Source organism: Actinia tenebrosa, unplaced genomic scaffold, assembly GCF_029948245.1.
Source record: "Actinia tenebrosa isolate PJP-AT-01 unplaced genomic scaffold, QUT_ActTen_1.0 PGA_scaffold10__47_contigs__length_13832649, whole genome shotgun sequence".
NCBI lineage: Eukaryota > Metazoa > Cnidaria > Anthozoa > Actiniaria > Actiniidae > Actinia > Actinia tenebrosa.
The window spans coordinates 8,603,066-8,625,829 of record NW_028292570.1 but is presented as its reverse complement, the minus strand read 5'-3'; the positions used below and the strand labels follow the sequence as shown (position 1 = coordinate 8,625,829).

The window sequence follows — 22,764 nt, the reverse complement described above, 5'->3', positions numbered from 1 at the left end:
ACACTCAATTCAAGAATCGTTGTCGGGTTCAGAAACATAGAACATAGAAGCTGAGACCGAAATGGCACATGGGAAGTACGTTAATTAGATGCATGCTGTGACCGGCGACCCGTGGCATCATCTACTGTTTTTAATACGCGTTTGGCATTCTAAACCTACTGCATGGATGAGGCAAATGAATAAATTATAATATAATTATGTCATTTCCCATGTGCCATTTCGGTCTCAGCTTCTATGTTCTATGTTTCTGAACCTTACAATGATTCTTCCAAATAAGCCTGAAGCGAGATGACGCTTTACCCCCGACTCTATACCATAATAGTTTTTAAAATTCTTTCATGTTAAAATTCTTGATTCCTTAGAGAATACAGGAACAATAGTCATAATTAAAGAACAAAAGCAGTGTGAAAAGGATTATGGTCTAGAGACGCGGGTAAAACGTCATCTCGCTTCAGGCTTATTGAGTGTATACACTTATTTCAACAAAAACCTAGAAAGCTGTGAACGCTGAGAATCATGGGAAATATTTCATATTCAACAAGTAAAGCTTTTGACACAAACTGCAGCAGTTGAGGATGCTCAGAGGAGGTGAACTTGTAACTGGTAAAAGATCTAAAATCCATCAACAGTTATCAAGCGGTTAAAACATGTAAAATGTATCTACCCATAATGTCGTGTCGGTCTCAGCTTTATAGCTTTTCTGGTGACTAACTTTATTGAAATGTGTAAATACAATTATATCAAAAGTATATCAAAAATTATGGGATATCCTACCCCTTATTATTTTTTATAGACATATATGTATATCAAAATCTTGGGAAGGAATTGGAAAGCACGGGTGGCGTAGCAGTGAAAAGCGCTCGCCTCTCATCAATGCTAGAGCTCAGACTCGTACCCAGTCGTCACTCACGCTTTTTTAATGCCCGCGCGCGATGGCTTTTGGGAAGGAGAGAAAAAGTGACGTCACTTCGCTTATCTCTTTCTTCCTTCCCTTGATGCACCGTGAGATCGATAGGACAAGAGAAGCGACTGGGTACGAGTCTGGCCAGAAGTGGAGCCCCGCCATGCCAGGCTCTCATATGCGAGTAAAGTTGCATCTCATTATATATCAAAATATGAAGGAAAGTTTATTGGATAGATTTTGAAATATTTTGATGGGAATAGTTGACATTGCAGTTTTTGGACGTTCGTAGAGGCGCACATACCTGCATTTTCCACTAATAGTTCAAGAATCATAGTCATCCAATAACATTGATGGATTTAATAGTATAGATTATCTAGTAAACTTCGAGTTATAAGTACGTTTTGTTATATAAAAGTACTTTTAACGGTGAATAAAGGTTCTTGATTACAGCTTCCGGTTGCTACCGCATTTCACTATAAAACCCATAAATTGACATATTTGGAGAGCATCTAGCGTAAAAACGAGAATGGTAACCCCATCTTTTTATTGTAGTTTTTAAATGTCCACAACATAATTAATGTCCATGCAAAGTTTCAGGACAAAGTTAATGGCAAAATTTCTTTCAAGGGAATTACCTTAAGACCCGGGGAACCGATAGTCTCTTTTAGTGTCGGTCGTCACGCAACGAAAACGGATGCGAGGGAGACTAAGGAACCGAGTGGTAAAATAGATCACTGAAGACAATGAGTTTAATCGTACATCTTTACTTCTTATATTATTACATACAAATTGTTAATTTTGTTTAAGTGTATAGTTCTCTTCCAGTTTTCAGGATTAAAATTCGATTAGTTAAAAAAGTAGAGGGTTTATATACATCTTACATTCTTTTATCATCGTTATTTAAGTAATCTAAATGCATGCCTATTTACAAAGTATCAATAAAAAACTAACCGTACCGAAGATGGTGACTATAGAATGACGTGGATTATAGGCTACATGTTGGATCTTCATTGCAGTAGAATGAATGCATTTAATAACCCGTGAAGTAAAAAAATACTTGTCCACGCGTAACAGCCAACTTGACACAAAAGAAGACAATGGAATTAGGGTCTATTAATGTATATTAGGCTAATATCTATTTCACGGGTTTTTAAAGTCATTAAAATGAAACTAAGCTAGAATAAGCATAACTGAACTGTTTCACTAAATCAACACCTATCAATTGTCGAGTTGATAGCCTGCATACAGCCCAACTTGTATTGGTACTGTGTGACAAATACACTACACATCATAATAAACATACTTGTAAATAAACATACTTGTCTATACTTAAGACTGCTTACTAAAGAGACGTTTTTCTTAAATCTTTCTCTCTTCATAAAAGTTGAAGCCCGAGAAATATAATCTTAAAGTCAAATATTTTTTAGAAAGAATTCGATCAGAGATTATATAGGGATTATTTACATAGACGAGTTAAAAGGGCATGGGATAAATAAGCCGGCTCGAGGATATGATACACAGAACACATTTCACCTGAATGAAAAATTAACGACACGGTCACGGTTCAGTACAATAATGACATCTACTGGATTGGTTACTGTGTAGCAAACAAGGTACACAACCTTTTGTACTTCGAGTTTATCAGAGTCATATGAAATCATCGACTAGAATACTAGACGAATTATGAACAAAATCAGAAAGCTAACATTTCAAAAAAGGAATTCTTCTAGTTATGATTTCTGAAGAATTTTGAGAGGTCTATTAAAATCGTTACAACTGCTAGAAGTATGATTAGTTGCTGTTGTCTTATGAAGGTCAAATCAGCAATCTGTAAAGTAAACAATAGCAGACTGGAGATGGTGGACTAGGGAGGGTGTTATTTTCAGTCGTGCTTGCCAGTGAGGATGAAGAGTGACGGTTCATCAGGATCATTAACTGTTTGAAGCTCATCCCTCAGGCGAAATCTCCAGTGTTCTTCCAGGTCCAGCCTTACGACTTCTTGTCTCAGGGTATTACGATCCTGACACACCAAACACAGCTGGGCATTATCTATGAAGTCAAAGCGCTGCAGTAGCTCTTTGCTTACAGCTTGTTCTGGGAAGAACAGAAGAAGGCCACCGTACTTTGTCTTGTTCTTCTCGAATCCCTTGGCTCCAGGCTTAGGATCTCGTTGAAGCTGAAAGGTGTTTACATACTCCACCGTAAACCTGGGTCCTAGATTGACGTAGTTATCAATAGCGAGAATAGGGTGGTGTGGATTATCTGCTGCCCTCTGGAAGAGCTTCCTTGCTGCTGCTTCAACCAGGTATTTCTCAAGGAGGTACTCAGCAGGTGCTGAGAAGTAATGCGTATCTTCGCTATCTGGTGCAGTCACGTAGTTACTGTAATCATTCACATCTACTGCAGCTTGCTTAGAGTTGTGGACACTACTGTTTTCACTGGTGTTCATCAACAGTTTGACAGTTGGTTTACATGTTACTTCAATTCGTTTCTTAGCAACCGTCAGGTAGTCAAACCTGCATGATGGAATACCATGGCTGTACAGGAGGAGACTGAAGTTCAAGTCTTCACAGGAATACCTGTTACGACTGTACTGCAAGTCCTGTAAAATCGCTACGTTGAGAATGACTGCTGTGTTAAGACAGCAGTGAGAAAAGCATGGCTGATCATATTGGGCATCTTTACTGCTGAACTGCCTAAACCCTATGGCGCCATATTTAAGAATATCACAAGTGGATTCCACGATGTCTAATATCTTAAGCAATGATGTATTGGGGTTGAAAGGTGCATCTTCTGTGTCCTTTGTCTTAACCCTGCAAGTAAAAGAAAAACACGTTTGGTTATACGGAACATCACCAAAGGGATCCCAGACATTGGTCAAGAAAAGATGATCACGTGAAGGAAGGTAGCCATGCTGCATGGCATAATATATTAATGATTTACTATAATGAATTCTGAACAGTGAATGAGAGATTGGATTGTTGTTGTCATCCAACATGGCTGTGACTAATTCATATTATTGTGTATGGATCGCTGTCAGACAGGCTACTCACTTGAGAAGGTTTTGCCACATGACACAGGAATCATCCATCATCAGTACCATAGGCCAGATATCTTCAATACCACTACCATCAACGCCTTGACGCTCACGTTCCACAAGGAAATTTTCGGTGGCAAATTGCTAAAGAAAGAAAATAAAATTAACAAACGTGAGAACAGGGCTCTCGACAATTTGTGCAGCTCTTGGTTAACATGTATGTCCGGGTGTGCTTAGGACTAATGTGCAAGATCTTTCCGCCTTATTATTGATAAGCACAGACACACGTTGCAACAATGCACTATCAATCCTTTCTTTTTCACTGATTGCAGAGGCTGTACTACGCATCATATATAAAAGAAGCATTCCAGCCTGTCCCAGAAAATCACGTGTTTTTTCATGTAGGTTTTAACTGTATTTCCTTTTCCGGTGTTTAGAGTGCAATGTATTAGTTATGTCTCAGTATTCTCTCACCTTGATGAAGTACCTTGCTGACCCAACACCTTCCTGATCACTGTCCTTAGGTAGTCCCACTATGCTATGGTTAGGCCACATCTTGGCATACACAGACATTTCGTTGTATTTTACGAACACAACAAGTGTGTGACTCTCTCCTTCAAAAGCGTGGTACAAGTTGAGAAGTCCTGAAATCAATTTCATGATAAAATACAGAAATCAAATGTTGAGTGGATTCCAGAAATATTTAGAGCAACGATAAGTTGGGATAGTTTCACTGATACGTCAAATGCTTCATGTAAAGCTTTCCCATGTTACTTTATGTAATCCATGCAAGACAGGGCAAAACAAGTATTTATATTGACTAACACGAGGCACTCAAATTATCAGTTCTCTTCTGTCTTGACTAAATCTTAGGTACATAACAAGAAAGGGCAAGGGACCATTTTAGTAGCTCTCCTCCCCTTCCCCCACACAACAAATACTTTTTGGTCATCCCTCCCCTCCTAATTGCAGAATGGTATAGACTTCTTGTGTCAAGTCAATCTTAGAGTCAAAACTACAATAAAAAAAAACAAAAGAATATACCTGTCTCACATCGACGAGTGCTTGGCATCATAACCGGAGTTTTGACAGTCAGTTTCAGAGTCTCACCCTCCTTCTTGACAGTCGTCACCTTGGGCAGTTTCAGACTGTGAAGTTGCTTATCACCAGTAAACGAGAAGTCACTAATTCGAGTAGGTGGAATAAGAAAATGTAACTTCTCACCGGATTTTAATTTGTAGTCGTAGTGGAGTGACGAGTTAGGTCCCATGCCATCGCGGTATGGTTTACAGCTGTCACAGTGGTGGCAGATGTCATGTGCTACCCAAGGTGATAACAGTACTGATGTCACAGTCTGTGTAATGGACCTCTCTTTGGACTTGCCATTATCTTTATGCTTACCATCTGGTTTTTCGTTCAGGAATAACGAAAGAGAACTGATTTTAGAATATTGATACTCCTTCAGCTCACAATTAAATGGAAGTTTTGATATGGTATCGAAGTTAAGTAGTTTGGAGGAAGTGGATTCTGTAGCTGCTTTCTTGGCTGATGGATCGTCAACTACCTGTCCAGGAAACTCATCGTACACATCTACTTTCTGTTGCTTGATCAACATTCTGTGCAGGAGTCTAGCAAAGTGAAGATATGCTCCTGTCTTGCCAACCTAAATAAGAATATCACATTTGAGTCAAATCCAACAATTGGTCTAGCATCAATGCTGCTTACTGAATGGATAAGTTATAGCCTCTACTTGTGGTGTAAAGTGCTGTTTTTGATAACCAAAACAGTGGCAGCTAGCTCGCGTTTTCAATTCAGAAGCACAAATGGTTTATAGGTCAATAGCCCATGCAGGACAAAATATGCTGGTATCAACGTATGTACTTCTTTAGAAATGGCTGGTTTTGCACCATTGACTGTCATTGACAGTAGTGACTATAAATGATGGCAAACCGTTGGTAGATACTTACCTGTGGAAGACCACTGAACAAAATTGATCTTGGGTGATATCTGCCGATGGCTGTAGCCTCACTGTCACTCTCATCATCTGTAGTTCCTGCAGCTGGTGCTTCATTATCAGATTCTGATGTCAAACTAGGGGCTGTAGGTACAGCTCGCTGGTGATCTGAATAAGAAGAAGATTAAGATAAATATGAATAAATGAAAAGGAATTAACATTGGTTCCATTTCATTGCTCTTCATCCATTTATTCCTAACAGAAGTCTCAAGATATTTAAGTGCAATTTAGTTATACCTTCCCTCATAAATTTATGAATTTATGGTCACTTTTTTAGACCAGTCAGATCCCCAAGATCTCAATCACTCTGTACTTGTAGAACCTTTGTTTTTGAAGTGCATTACTTACTAGCAATTTTAGCTTTGGTAGTTTCGCGGTCATCATTTGGCTTGGTAATTGGACTATTAGGTTTGCTGTCTTCTCCACAATTCTCATCCGTTTCGCTTCCAGCAACTTTATCAATGCAAAATAACAACAATTAGAAACTCTTACATACACTGTGTAAAAGAATAATACAGATTCTAGAAAATTACTAGCACTGAATTTTTTCATCCCAAGGCTCTTTTGTTGAATAATGACGATCCTCTTTCCAGAGTTATTTCAGTCTTGAAGTATAAAGGCATGGTATGTTTTACACTCATTCAAGTGAATGCATGGATACCAGGTAAGTGAGTGGTAGAATCTTGAATTTGATGTGCTCGGCAACAGGTAACTGGTGCATTGGTGAAATGTGTGAAGTTATGAGACGAGCAGCAACATTCTGTATTGATTGGAGATTATTTAGAAGTAATACTCCAAAACCTGACTGATGACACTTAAAGTAGGAATCAGTTATCATTTCAGCCAACTTACCTGAAGGCTGTCTTGGTGTTTCGCACATGGTTTCCACGGCTGACATGCCATCTTCTTCCATCACATCTAATAAGAACAAACAGAAAACTCTATATAATTAAAACACTGTTTGTGGCTGTAAGAATACAGGGGTTTATCGTTATTAACCATTATTTATCTATAATAACATACTAAGGAATGAGAATCTGTTCTTATGGAACCCCTCCCCTAACACCACCCTTTAAACCCTGCAGGGATGAGAACAATATGAAACAAAAATAAAATACAGTAAATGAATGAATAAGAAAAGAGAAGACTGAAAGATCTTCACATTTAAGTATTTATCAGGTAACAAGTAACAAAATGCAAGATCTGGGTCGGTGGGGAGGGCTGGACTTTGACAAGGTTCCTTGCAATCCTTGAGCCAATTGCATGCTAATATTGAAAAACAAGTACAAACATCTAAATGCTAAGACACCCTACACTAGTCAAGGACACCAGTCACGAGGCAAGTCAATGCCTTTGATAAATTAAAGCTAGCCAGCTGATTTTGAGTGACGTAGTAATGACATCACCACAAAATTGAGGTGTCCTGAAGCCTGCAAAAATTGACCAGCGGAAAATAAAAACATGCCCGCCATTGGAATAAAAATATAAAACTCATTAATTATTGTGTCACTGTTATCAAGCGCATTTTGCAATGTTATTTTCATTTGGTGACCTGGAAATCTGTTATTTCATGAGGAAAAGTGACACCTCAGTTTTGTAAATGTTCTTGATTCTGATTGGCTGACATTTCTCTCAGATCAGCTGGAGACCAGCACAAAAGTACTGAAAAACGGACATTTAGTGACTTCACCCTCGTGACTCATCTCCTAACATGTTTCTACTTTAAACAACAACACAACATTACTTTACACACAACATAAAAACAAACACAATTCTACAAGACAGTTATGTTTACTGCAGGCACGTAGAGGAATAGCAATGCAGCAACACTTGTTATGCAACAGTTTAACAGATATGATTTTTTTCTAACGGCATAAGATCCATTGTGATGGACAGGGAGCCTATGAGTTATTGTCCTTCAAGGCATATATACTTTATAATACTAGGGGCCACAATTGACTTAGTCTATAATCTAGTGCTGAATTGAAGGCAGCACATAATGGTGTTTACCAGGGATGTCCGGGCTAATAACTATCCCACTGGCACTGCGCATGTTAATCACCGTCCTGCTATTCACAGAGCTGCACCGAGTTCCAACAAGATTGCTTGGTTTAGGTTCAGTCCATTTACGATAATACAGAGATTGGTTTGCCGGATTGGAAGTTACAAGGTGGGGCCGACCATGACCTGTCCAGCGAGTCTGAGGTGTAGTCGGTAGGAGAAGATGCTTGGGATAGCCATAAAAATCAGTTTGAAATGCTTTGAAAGTGGATCGTGAGACGAGTATGACAGGTAAAGGATAGTTAGAAGAGTAGTGACTAGTCTTGGCTGGAGCACTGCTAGTACTAGAGTCATCCTTGTTCTCCTCTCCATCACCCAACACTGCATCACTGCCACCCTCTACTCCAGCACTCCGTGACCCTGCCCCTGTACTGATGTAACATGCAATTGCACTAAACTCCAGCTCCAAGGATGATCGGTACAGAAACCCACGGTCTATCAATCTAATGTCGATATACTTCAAGGACCTATTAAAAGACACATCATTATGTTCTGAAGTCAAGAGCCTGGTTAGTTCAGACCAGCTCTGTTCACCAACCGTTTGGAGGCCAAAAATACTTTAAACAACAGTCGCTGCACCTATCCTGGTTAATCAGCCTAAGCCAAAGTACAGCAGCTCGGTCTGGGCAGGGCGACCAGCTCCTAGGTGTATAAACTTAGAGCACAGATATCTTGCAACAATACTGAGATATATGACAAGTGGGGGACTAGTATATCATGGTGTAACAATATGTGTTATCACGGGTCTTTACAAATATCTACAACAACAAATTCCTTATCTAAAAAATTATATCTTTTTGTCAAACAATCAGAGTTACTATTATTGTTATTGGCGATGTATTGTGAAGACTCTGTGAAACACATATTATAGACAAATAACTACATGACAGACAAATAATTTGACAATGAAGACTTTGTATGCATGTGATAATAAACAGGGCATTAAATGTATTAATATGATATATTATGAGTCATTCTGGCCTTTAGGCAATGTCCATCTAAATGTAAAGTAAATATTCTGCTGTTCTGACGTCATGTAAGCAAGTCAAGATAATGTGTCAATGCAATTTGAAACAGATCCTAACTGCTGTTTGGCGTAGGAAAGGCCTACCCACATTCTGATGTCATGTAAGCAAGGCTAATGTGTCAATGCAATGAAGGGAAGGCCTACTGGTTTATTCCCTGGCAGAACCAATATTAGGTTTCACACAATAATAATTGAAAAGGTGCTGTCTTTGTTGCTCTCTACAGACAAAGATAGTTGATAGCAGGGTTTTAATAGAATCAAGAATTACTTGCATGTTTAAATTTTCCTAACAGCAAACTTAAGCAAACTTAAGGAAGACTATTTATTCAAAAAAAAATCTGCCTGGGTAATCTTCTTCTTTAGAGAAGCACTGTTGTACTCAGTTTAGCACTGCTAATCTGTCACCTCTCACTAATGCCTTCCTGGTTTGATTCTCAGGCTCAGTGTCGTAAGGGAGAAGAGTTCTTTCCTGTGCATTGAGGGTTTTTCCCTGGGTTCTCCCAGTTTCCTCCCTAAAATCAGCTTCTAAATTCCAATTGGATCTCTAGTTTCACCTAGTTTGGAGCCTAGCTCTGTTGTAATTGTCCCACCCTGTCATACAACATCCAAAACCTAATAGATTATAAATTCATAAAACCATACCCTGTGTCACTTCACATGCATACAGAATCTTTTAATAGCATATAATGATATTTAATAGGTTATTAACTATTATTAACAAGAGGACAATAGGAGCAGCTCACCTTGGAAAAGTCTCACCAGTTCTTTCCCTACCACTTAGTAATATTATACAGGGTAAATCAAGGAGTTCTTCATAGCACTTGGGATGCCAGTCCTTGATTAGTTTTTCATCCAGGAGACCTAGGATTATAACATAACATGCATCAAGTACACCATAAAGTTGAAACAAATCTTTTTCTTTGGTAGTCTTGTGGTTTAGTAATGAACTGAAAGGTTTCACTAGCCATGTGGTCTTACAGATCACTAGCCATACAGAAAAAATTACTAGTATTTGACTAGTTGACTACTGCCAAGTTCAAGCCCTTAGTGAATGTGAATACAATAGAAATGGTATGTGCCTATAGTAGTAGGGTAGTACAGTAGACACTTAGCCTAGCTGCTATTAACAACGAGATTATAATGAACTAATCAGAAACCTATTGCACAGATGATGATGCAGCATGAGGTGAGGCTCTCATTTACCACACATATCATAAGAAATTCGTTTTGTGATTTTTTCCCCTTTTCAGAAAATCAGAAAACAGAGGCATTTTAGGATAAAATAAGAATAAAAGTTATCCAAAACATACATACTACCAGGAGTGCCACACACCATGTGTTTTTCAACTCAAATGTCTACAAACTCACCTCTTTGTTTTTTCCAAAACCTGAGTCTCTTGAGAAAGTAATCTTCAATCTCCAGTTCACCCATACCGTTGTCATGTATAACAGCAAATCTGTGTTGAAATCCAAGTCTACAAAGATATGTGCACATTAATATCAAAAACCTCACTACACAATCACATACAGGGCAAAATTACTCAATGCTGATTGGCTAATGAAGGAGGGCTTTTTTTCCGACATTTGCAGGTCCGAATTACTAGAGTATGATTGGTAGTTGAGACGCCTAGCAACGCTTGCAAACTGTAAACTTTTTTTTTGCAAACCAAAATGGCTTCATGTTTTGCATAATTTGGCAGGCAAAGAAACCATAAGGAAAATGAAAAGTTCACATGAAAATGAGAACACTAGAAATTGTACAGGTGTCTGGATTAGTGTTTAACGTAAATGGGCCTCGAAAAGACCACTCAAATAATCTGAAATGTGTACAACTTCACTGTGATTTTGAACAGTATTGCTGGAAATAATTCAGCACAATCATCTTGGTCTGGACTTAATCACTCGAAACGCCACTTTAATCAGCCTTTTCCTTTGGATTCTGATTCAGATTAAGAACTTTGTTAGTAGTAATCTAGTTTTATGCATGTTTTTGACTCGATCTTTTATGTTTAAATTCTGAGTAAAATTCGTTTGAACCATAACTACATTTGATTTGATAGTTCAGGATCAATGGATTTTTTTCATTGAATTTTGCCCTATATATGATGAATGGGTAAATGGTTCCTTGTTTTAATGTAAAACAGCAGTATAATTATTTCTAGTCAAATTCTAAGCACTATGGGAATCATGAGTGGCTTGGTGCTGCAAATGCGATATTCTTGAAAATTCTAACCTCATATCTACTTGCGTATTATAATATTATATGAATAAACTGTTGTTTTTTCCCTTACCTATCCCTCACATTCTTCAGACTATCAAATGCCAGAACAGACAGCTCTAATGATGGGATTCTGATAACCAGCATGGATCCACTGCCATCAGCATTATGGACAGGAGACTCTATAATCTCACGGATAATTTGAATAGTCTTCAAGGTGCAATGTGGTTCTGCAGGCTTGATTCCTGCTGACCACATAATGGCTGCACAGTAATGGCGAATGAGAAGATAACAACGAAGAACACTCACATTGACATCTTCTGTTACCCTGTTGAAACAAAAAAACCCTTTTCTAACATTCTTTTCAAACTTCAACCAAATATATTGCACATTTGTTATGGTTGACAATCTAATTAAAATTAAAATTAAAATTAAATTAAATTTGCAGGTAGTCTACCACATTACACTTTAATATTTTTTTTCTTTGTACTTCAACAAACCTGGTAGTCCGTAGGGCCATCCTCTCAAAGGCATCATCTTGTCTGAAGAGAGGGAATTGATGTGTCCATTTAATAGAATCACAATATTCCTTCAGTCCAAAGTACATACTATCCTGATCATCAACGTACTGGTCATCATCAAACGAGCTGGATTTCACAGATCCGGAATCTAGATGGAAAAGATGGTCCATGTTACATCATATCAAACTACCCTAAAAATAGTGTGTTCGGTTAGCCTGTGGGAGCCTCTGCCCACATCCCTTTCATATCTTGACGTAAGGACTTACATGATCAAAGCTTGTGCATGGGAAAATGGATATTTAAGTGGAAAAGTAAATTAGAAAAAAATAAATAAGTAGTCATTTTCCAGCCTAAAGACTGTCCAGAAAGGAAAAATCTGTGCCCTTGGTCTTGAAAGCGGGCCTCAGCCTAATGGTCTCTGTTCGTATATTCAAGACCTTGGGCACAGTTTATCCCTCTCCAGACCTTCTGGCCAGTAAATGATATATATTCATAATTGCCCACCACCATCACAATTCATCTATTCTTTATCTTTATTACAGCAAATCAACACATTAAAAAAAAAACAAAGGAGAAATACACCACTTTTGAATCCCCCCAAACATTATGGACACCACTGCTTACCAGAATCAGACTTGGAGTCAGTCCAGTAAACTTCATTCTCTGGGTCAATAAAAGAGCAGTTTGTTTGGAACAAATATGGAGCTGATGTCACAAACAGTGGTATCACATTAGGAGCTTCCAGGAATTCTTTGTAGAAAGGTAGGTCCAGGACACCTCTAGGACTGGAATAAAACTGGGCTTGGTCAAATATCAAGATAAATAGTGTGCTTGGCTGAGTCTGGACTTTCTTTAGGAAATTGGAAAGTTTTTCTTGGGTTGCATCACTATCATCATGCTTTATAACATAGTTGAAAGATGCTTCAAACCCAGATGATTCTTTGACTTTTTCCAAGTCAAGGTCAGCAAGAATTCCTGAGTTGGCAAGTTTCTGGATGGTTTGGTTGAAAAGAGTTGAAATGGGAGGCACAACAACAACCAAATCAACCTTGAGAAACTTATTGATATCCAAAGCATTAGAGTTTTCTGCAATGGAACAGACTTGAGCAACCAACTGCTTTGCAATTTGATTTTGTGTAGAGTAGACTACATTGGTCTTTTGCCCATAGTGCTGGAATGAAGTCATTGTAACTTTTGGTTCCATCTTTAAAGCCTCTTCTTCTGTGACCTTCATTCTTGCAAATCCATTAAAAGGAATGAAGACAAGCTGTGCATGGCCCATGGCTTCTTCATAACTGCTGACCATCTGTTCCAGAGCATCACTGGATAATCTAAAGAGCTGCTCCAGCTTGGCTAGGTTATCTGTTATCCTAGCGCCCACAGGGTGCCCTATCATTGCCTCTGTCAGGTACCTTGCTTGGTGTATACCACTTACGAGGAAGCAGAACTCTGGTGCTTTCTTCTGGGATGTAGAAAGCATAAATATATAATCTGGCATGGGAACTTTAGGAAACTTGTTTTGGTTGTGTTTGATGATGTCCATAATAAATTTTAGACCTCTCACAATGGCATTGTCTAAAGAGACAGGGGATGTTACAACTTTGACTCTGCCTTTGGATGAGACCGCAGCTAGGTTAGCCAAGACTGGTAACTGTACATGTGTAAGTAGATTGCTTTGTGCCAGAGCATGGGAATGCTGATATCCTGCAGACAGTTCAAGTTGTCCATCTTGTAGCAATGATTCAACCTCTTCCCTCATGATCCTGTCATCTTCATCAAACTGTGACAAGTGCTGTATCAAGAGTAGAATTGCCATTTGGGTTGTCAGGGCATTGGGGGATGGGGATGGGGATGGGAAGTACCTGGAACCAGTTGAACCTCTCTTATGATGTGAATATGGGTCTGAAGCTGGAATATATGCACCGGTGAAATTGCCAAACTGATTGTGGTCACTCACTAAAGGGGGATCAAAGCATCCTACCAGCAAATCACTGACTATGATATCATTTAAACTGCATGGTACATTTGGAATGGAATTCTGGCAGAGGAGTAATACTGGACATACTCCACAAGCTGCGGTCAACCATGGCTTATTTGGAAGCTCTACACGAGAAGAATCTTGAGCTGCAGAGGACACAGGACTATTTTCGTTTTCTGAAAAGGAGATAAATTTGAAGCAGGTTCATAAAAGAAAAAGGTCTCATAAATGATAATAGGAGCATTGGCTGCCATGGAAAAGTTTTTTTATCAGTTCCACTTTAAGTGCACATATGACAACAGTCTCTGAATGAAAATGTCAGGTAGTATTACTAAGAAAGGCTAAAAAACTGACCCAAATCAGCCAAGAGGTTGCATCCAATACTCACAACCTGAGGCAACTTGTCATGTGCATAGTCAAGTTGATCAAGTTGATCATCTAGTCAAAGACTTAGTCGACCTGTCTTTTCAACAAGTCAAGTCGTAAACATTAATAACTGTTGTCAAGACCGCTTGAACTAATATATTTCACTGTGATTGCATTGTTCTATAAATCTTGATGATAATTAAATATCGCATGAATATACACATAATAGTAATTGCATTGTTTTATAAAGTTCATCAAGAGCGCTTATCAAGAGTGTTATGCCTAAGCCCCTTGAATACATTGTTTCATAGTTACATTGTTTCAAGGTCACTAACAACTTATCATACTTAAAGTATACTTTAATCCATTCACAACTTGACTTTTTAAAAAGACAAGTTGACTAAGCGCTTGATGAGTTGATTAACTTGACTCAACTCGTGAGGTCTGATGTTGCAATTTATTCATGACTTGTCGTTTTCAAAATACAAGTTGACTGACTGAGCCTTTGACAAGCTGATCAACTTTACTAAACTTAGGTGCATGACCAGTTGACTCATGATCAGGTCATAAGCATTGGAGAGGTTGCTTTAGGGTGTCATTAAAGTGAGAAACTTGAAAATGATTTGCAAAAAGTTTGGCTTGCATCTTCATCTTTGGTTGACAAACTTACCAACATAAATTGCTTCATTATCACATCCATTCTCCCAGCGATATTTTTTAGCTGCTGGCTGGCTACTATAAATTTGGGACTGATAGTTATTGATGGGTGAGTTGTCAATGGCATTGCTACCTTGTCCTGCTTGTGCAGGGTGGATCAGCAATGGTGGCCCTGAAAATCAACAATAGAAATTTTAATATGCAATGAATTAATTAGGGATTAGAAACTGATAGTTTGTGAGTGTTTTGTTTACAAATAAATGCACGAGCTGACTGTACAATGAACAGGAAACTCCCAATACTGCAAGAGACAGAGCCTGGTCTATAAGGAAAGTGAATTACCCACTTAAATAATATATAATAAAAAAATTAATAAGCAAGAGACTGGGGCAATTTTTTTCATCAACATGGGCAAGTGACACGCATCCTCCCTAAACATACATTCTTTGTAAAATTGTTGACACTTTTGAAAGCCTTTCATTCTGGTTCATTCTATTGAAGCATGTTCAAATTTGCCAGAATTACTAATCTTAAGATGTTTTGTCAAATGACAATTTTTTTTTGCTGGTTGATGCTTCTTGCCATCTTACTAGTTCCTCTAGCTCCCCCAACAATTTGCTAGTATCTATTTATAAATACGCCTGGGTGTAGATTGTCATTGTTAGAGAGACAACGAACAACCATATGTACACTGAATTGAAATATGGCAACCAATTTGAACTACATATTGTCCTGGACTGACTAGCCTCATGTTCGTGTGAAACAATAATGTAAGAGAGGCTAGTCAGTGTAGAACAATAGTTTTGGTCACCATATTTTGATTTTGATGTATATTATCCTGATATATTTTCATAAAAATCACTCTTGCAAAGTCACACTGACCTGAAGCCATGCTTGCAGCTGACTGTGCATTAGGTGTGTCGTCTTCCACTCGAGCAACAAAGGAGCCAGACATTGGCATGCTTCTCTTACGCCCTTCAGCTGTGCAACAACAGCAACATTTGAATTATTACTTAAAAATGGCCAATCTTGGCATGGAAGTTAAGAATTCATTATTTACTATGAATTTGGCTGTCTCAAACATCCCAAAGTAGCCTAGTCTAGTAAACATGTGCTGTTAGTGAGGTCACACAACAGTGACTGCATAGCAGACAGACATCAGCAAAAATTACAAATAACATTTATGGTAAACTGTTTCGAATGGATCAAATTTCATTTGCACTGATGGTAAGTGGAATTGGTTCTTAATTGCACTTACGATAACCTAGATATATGTCTTTGCACTCATGGTCAGTGCAAATGAAATTGGAATGGAATTGAAATAGGTTACCATGTAAGTGATTGTGGTTACTAGCACTCCTGATATGTGCAATCAGTCTAAAACCACTCATGGTAACCTATTTTAGTCTACAGTACGTCAGAATTATTTAACCCTTTCACTACTAGACTGGCCAAAAGCGGCCAGCGGAAAGACATTTTTGCTTTTCAAATACCATCCCATAGGACAATAGACCCTTTTTGAGTTCCAAATTACCAGCTGTGTTTCTTGATTACAGACTCATTTACTCAGGCTTAGCCTCAAATCAATGTATAATTACTCGCAAATACCAACGGTAAAGTAAAGAATGCACAACTGCAACAATACAAACACTTTGAAACTTGATGGAACCTTGACTGGAACATGTGAATATTCTTCACAAAATTGAGGCTAAGCCTGAACTGGAAAAGGGTCTATTATGTGTTGATACCTACAATGGGCCATTGTTTTTTGGATCATCAATCTATCGCATTCTAAAAACTGCTTTGATGTGTGTCATAAAGCCTCAATAGACTACTAAGTATATGTTTTTCATTTTGATATTGAGAAACAAAAAACACCCTAATTATGTTCCAGGAAGAGTCTGTGTTGGACCCTTTTAGTCTCTAGTAGTGAAAGGGTTAATAAGGTCAGATCTATTTCAGCCACTGTTAAATGGCAAGCGTGAATTTATTGAAATTATGTGAAATAAGCTATCTGTACCTCTCCAAGGAATCTGATTTCCTTTCCGTAGTCGACCATGATTGTGGTCTTTGACAATGTAGTATTTCATATGTTTTTGCTTTTTTGGTTGAGTAGCAAGTCTAAGATTGATATGCTGAGAAAACTCTGTGAAATATCTAAAACCTTTAGCACCACAGCCAATACAGTTCCCACTGAACCCAAGCATGGTTGTACTTGTTTCTTCATCAGGAAGATAGCGTTTATCCACAGCTGCAACTAGTATTATTCCAGGCAGTAATGGTGATTTGCAACCAACAAGAGCAAAACAAGGAGGAGCTTCAATCACTGAGGCTTGCTCTGCAAGAACCGACAGCCTAAGCTCTCCTCCACCTTGACATTTTCCTTAACGAGAGAAAATCAAATAATGAAGCATTAGAAACAAAAGTAAAGTCATGTATTTCTAATGAATGGTTTTCCCTTGTTGCTATTTATTTTAAAGTCACAAAATACTGGACATGCAAATATTGACCCTGGCTAGTAGGTTTTTGACAAGATCTAACATTATTACTAGTAGTGTTAAAGTAGTGTTTAGTTGATGTTATTAAAGCATTTGCAGGTGACAAAAAACAATTCACATTTGCTTCTCAAGTGTTGTTATTAGCTGAGAATTTGGTTTCCTCAATGTTAAGGAAACACCGCCTCTTTCATACCTGGTTCTGTACAAACAGAATGGCATATATTCACCACATGCTTAGTGGTGTGTTCACGATTGCTGCGCCTGTTACTAGGAACATTGTCATCATCTACTGGTGGTGTTTCATGCAAAGCATGCTTGGACCTTGTCACAATCCCACCAGGCTTGGACATGTGTGCTCTTCCAGTTAATGCACCTAGGATTAAACAAATTTTATGTTACATCAATAATAATGATAAAAATAACAATAATAAGAATAGGTATAGCTATAATAATACTGATAATACTGATAATAATAGAGAGTTTAAGATTCTTGTTTACGGCAAACGTGAAACGTCAGTTGACCATTAAAAAATTCTTTAAAATTAGTGAATGGGAATCGCAAAAATCTCCAAGTAGTAGATAAACATAAGAATATGTGAATATGTGTTGAGAAGGTTTGCAAAAGGTAAATGTAGCAAAACCATGAAAATGTGGTCACGTTTGCCGTTTACGGGAAGGAAAAATGGGAATCTTAATCTGCCTAATAATAATAATAATGGCCTTGAAATAGTAACATGAGAGCCACCAAAAAGCAACTAACAAATCACTGACAGCGAGGCTCTGCAAGGGGGAAAATTCTGACAAGTGACACAAGAATGTTCCGAAATTATGACATATCCCAGGACATGGGGTGTAAATAACATGTACCTCTATATGTACATGTACTGTTATTGAGGATAACTTACTTATTTCTATTGCTAACCTACCCAGACCAGCCACTTTATAAATGGTTGTAAATGACAGTACAGTCAACAAACATCATGTGTTAACTGTCTGAAAATTGTTATGGGCCAGACAGCCTTAAAGTTTGCATGCCGAATTGACTTCACCATATGCTGGCTTTATTCAGAGTCTTCTCCACAGCAACAATTATAGTGGGGGATTTGTGTTTATTAAAAATATGCCCAAAGGGGGAAGAAAAAATGATAGCTTTTGTTGAAAGAGCTCAGAAACTTTATTTGGAAAAGTATCTAGTTGGAGTTTGAAGAGATATTGTAGCAGAATTCAGAGAACTTCTGAGGAAAGCTATTAATTTTTATTGATACTGTAAATTATTTTAAAAATTAGAAATGTTATGTCTTGAAAGGTTTTTAATGAACGCTCATTCAGAATAGGTTTTACAAGTCGGACAAAACTAACTCTGAAAGTCCCCAAAACAAACGTGTCTGACGTCACAGATAAAGTCCCGTATGTGACAACCGGAAGTGGCTGTTGCTAGGCAGGTTCTAGTCTAATATATGACAAGAAACACAGATGAATATTCAATGAATATTCTATTCTTCAATCAAAGATTTCAAATAATTAATTCTAGATTCAAATTTTCATTTTTATCTATCATATATTCCAGACAAACATTCGATTTTTAATTGAATAATTGAAGATGGTTGTTCATACGTGATTTTCGTTGGCTAAATACAGCTGGAAAAAGCTGAAGTCCTTATATTGGTTGTTTATCATAACTGTAAACCACTTAAATATCTGGGCCCAGTTGTACGAAGCCTGGATAGAGCTATCTGGTGGATAAATCCTTATTCAGTGGATAAGTTGATGCTGTTTTCCAATAAATTTATCCACTGGATAAGTTTTATCCGTTTGAATAGCGCTATCCAGGCTTCGTATAACCGGGCCCTGTATGGGCACAATATGATTGGTATTTCTAATATTTCCATTAAAAAATGCACAATTTCTACTTATTAATAAAAGCAATAATTTCAATATTTTCTAGAGGTAAGTGAATTTTTTTTAATAAGGTATCAACTTCATAAATGTCTTTGAATTTAAATGGAAGATTTATTTTTTTAGAAGTGACTCTAAGCCAGACTTATCTTGTGTAAAAAATGGCAGCTGATGAATGAATGGGCAATGTGAATGAGAGCAAAAAGTGGATTCCACAGAGTGGCTCTTTTTTTACTGGATTCCAATTGGAATTTAGGTAGGAGTTGATTTTTGTGGAGGGCAGAAAACTGGGGAAAAACCCTTGAAGCACAGGAGAAAATTGATAATTCAAATATTGAAGAGGTTAAAATGAAAACGCTATATTAAAGTGGCTTTTTGGGGTGATTTTTAGAACTACACTCAAATCGTCCCAAAATTGCACCATAGTTTATTTTTGCGTAATACTGAGGTTTGGGAACTATTTTTCCAGTATTTCTTCTGGAAAAGAATGAAATCCCTCCATAGGTGTGCACCATCTTTGCTTGACAACCGATCACTTGTCTGTGAACTCACATAAATTTGCATATTACATGGTGACTTTAGCAAATCAAAAAATCTAGTGTGTGCTCTAATAAGAAATTCTAATCTAACTTGTTCAAAGCCATTTCAGTAAACTTTTGAAGCCATGAATAAAAACCATATCAGTGAAGCGATAATAATAATATTATTATGCACGTATTCATTTAGGCACGATAAGTGTTATAGCGTGCTGACCCATTGGACTCACAGCGGTGAAAGACGACGCGTTAGCCACGAACGTTACGCATGCTACCCAGAATGAACGCATATCCTTATTTGAAGTACAGTGGTTGAGAGCAAGGGACAAGCATTTAAAAGGCAACCATATTCTTATCCCAAATATCCAAAAAAAACCTTTATTTTGACTGGTAAGAATAATTATGTTGGCTAAAAAAAACTGGTTAAGTGGCAAATTAATATAGATGTATCATGATGAGATCAATCATAAAGCTCTACTCTCTGACTTCAAGAACTAGGCAATCATAAAAGAAATAGATTGATACTTGTTTCAATTATTAAGTACATACTATATGACTATACTCACTGTCTTGATGCAAGGAAACATGATTTGTTTCACTGTTCTCCCCAGTTACTGTCCTGGGGTCAAATGATTGGCTCGGCCCATAAATTGGAGCTTTGTTTATCATGGATGCATCCCATTTCTTTTGGAATTTGCTTGTGTATTTTTGATCTGCCATAACTGTAATCCATCCCTAGTGTGGGGCACACAAACAGTAAAACTATGGATCTTTGTACTTCTAGAAATGGAAAAAACAAACAGAAATAAAAAAAGAATAAAAGGAAGAAAAAGAAATGCTCGTCCATCCTTGTGGAAGGGAACTTTTTAACTCTTAAGACAATTATGTTGTCAAATATAAACATGCTGTCGCATAGCAATAGATCTAACAGTTCCACCCTGATAATTGTCTGGAAGAAACAAACTGTAATCATGAGGACTCTGTTTTATATAGGTTTCTAATTATTTGCTTTCCTGTTATATACTTTACTATTTTTCTATCTTTGGTTTTTATATTCATTTCGCCTTAAGCGAATAATTGTTAATTATTCAAGAAGTCCATAAATTGAATAAGTTATTTGCCACATTATTGACTGACTTTAAAAAATGTCTTACATCATTGTGTGACAAAAATTGACTCGCAATTATAAAAAGCCTAAGCATCAGAGATACATAAAATATTTTGTGAAGACTTTTTTTGATGATATAAACAAAATATTCAAAAAACACTTTTGTGTGATGAATAGTTTAGATTTTACTTTTCTGATGATGTAATGTGAAATCAATCTATAGATTAGCCTGTCTTAGTGGTTAGCTCAATTAGTAAGAGAGTTGGTCCATTTTGCAGGGTTAGAAGCTTGGTTGAACCAACCTTTGGGGTCTTAAAATAACTGGGGAGAAGGTGCTGCCTTAGTAATTGCATCTGAAATTAATTAGACCTTCAAGTCTTCTCAGATAGGGACTTAAGAAATATATGCCGTCTCCCAACCCTTCCTTTACAGCTATTTGCATTAGAGTGTGCACCATGCACTTTTATTGTCTTTATATTGACGGTAGAATTTGATAGTTACTTCAAAGCAGACTCAAAGCATAGTCAATCGATTAACTATGTTGAAAGCTACTAATTAGCCGCCTAAGTCAGGCATGTATGCACTTGACTTCAGGCTTGTTAAGTCAAACCATCAAAACTGTAATGTGACTGAAACCGCATGTGTGTTAGTTCTGTGTTATTAGGGACAGAACATTACATTTTTGAGGGGGGGTTGGGCAAAACCCCCCTAAAAATTGAGCACAGCTGTAAAGAGTGAAAAAAAAATGGTGCATAAGAAAGTGCCAGAAAAAAATCCAAATTATGTCCAAAAAAAATTCCAGCACAGCCATAAGGCGTAAAAAAATTCCTGCACAAAATAAAAATAGCCCAAAACACCCCCCTCCCCACCCCGATAACTCGAACCTTTTTCATTCCCCGTGGAGGTTCGAGTTAAGGGGATTCACATAACTTCTCGTCTTCGAATTCAATTTTTAGGAATTTTCTGTAAGTAAAGATAGTGATACCACTGGCGGTCCATAGGAAGGCCCCGTTTTCTATGATTTCTCATGAATTAGTGTTACCGAAAGTATTTGTTAGGTATTCGGCGACCACAGCTGCCTTATTGACCACTGAAGTGAGCACCGCCATGTTGAACAGTTGCGCTTCGATTTCTTTATTATGTCTTGCTCAGCCTTGGATAAATCAGCTAAAAATGCTTTTTTCCTATCGGAGTTTATTTTGGATAGGAATTACTGGTATTAACAGAAAAAGAAGCAAAGTAGAGAAAAGAGCCAACTGATGACAATATGATGACACGTTCGCTTTTCTTTGCTTAATAGAGGGCATATATGGCTCCTTAGGGTTAGGGTTAGGGTTATACTGCCAGAAAATCGTATTTTCCGAACCAAAAATGTGTTGTTAGGAAGTTGAGAACTAAATTATAACACATGTCATTTAGGAATATTATTCTTTATAACTTGATCTAAATGGACTCTAGTTTTTAGCCCATCTGTCAGACCGAACACCAAGAACGACCATCGAACCCACAACGTCGAACTAAGTAAAAAAAATGCTCTCTCCACCAATACATAACGTAATCTGTGTGACGTTTTGACTGTAATTCATGATAGGTTCTGTACTTACTAGAATTTTTTGCGATAACCCTTTTAGTTGGTCTGACTATGGTAACAGGACCGGAACGCCCGACCACACGAAAGAACATCAAGAAACGGTTTGCGTCGAGACAAAAAGACGACCCGGAAAGTGGAGGTAAAATCTTATCAGCCTCGGCTCTTTTCAGCTCTAAAACTAGGTAGTTGGGTTAAGGAACCCTGCTTACGATGTAATCTTACCTTTGATATGAATATGAAAGTCTTTTGTTTTGAAAAAGGACGGTTTTTAGACGTCTTTCCTCTCACTTCTTGTTGGAAAGTCCACCCACAGTACATAAACTGGTTAAACGAGAATATATGTGATCTAGTC

General features: G+C 37.6%; 1 protein-coding gene across 1 annotated transcript; it reads right to left on the bottom strand.

The window, feature by feature from the left end:
• Positions 1 to 1,652: 1,652 nt before the first annotated feature.
• LOC116298830 (GREB1-like protein) lies at positions 1,653 to 22,764 on the bottom strand. The gene is made up of 19 exons (XM_031707396.2): positions 22,635 to 22,764; positions 20,280 to 20,493; positions 17,475 to 17,654; positions 16,804 to 17,166; positions 15,666 to 15,764; positions 14,797 to 14,955; positions 12,407 to 13,936; positions 11,762 to 11,930; positions 11,335 to 11,589; positions 10,412 to 10,518; positions 9,787 to 9,904; positions 7,966 to 8,483; positions 6,808 to 6,873; positions 6,304 to 6,408; positions 5,909 to 6,063; positions 4,986 to 5,604; positions 4,416 to 4,585; positions 3,958 to 4,085; positions 1,653 to 3,717 (listed from the first exon to the last, which is right to left on the bottom strand). The coding sequence occupies exons 2-19, from the start codon at positions 20,431 to 20,433 to the stop codon at positions 2,787 to 2,789; spliced, it is 5,826 nt and encodes a 1,941-aa protein (XP_031563256.1). The 5' UTR covers positions 20,434 to 20,493; positions 22,635 to 22,764; the 3' UTR covers positions 1,653 to 2,786.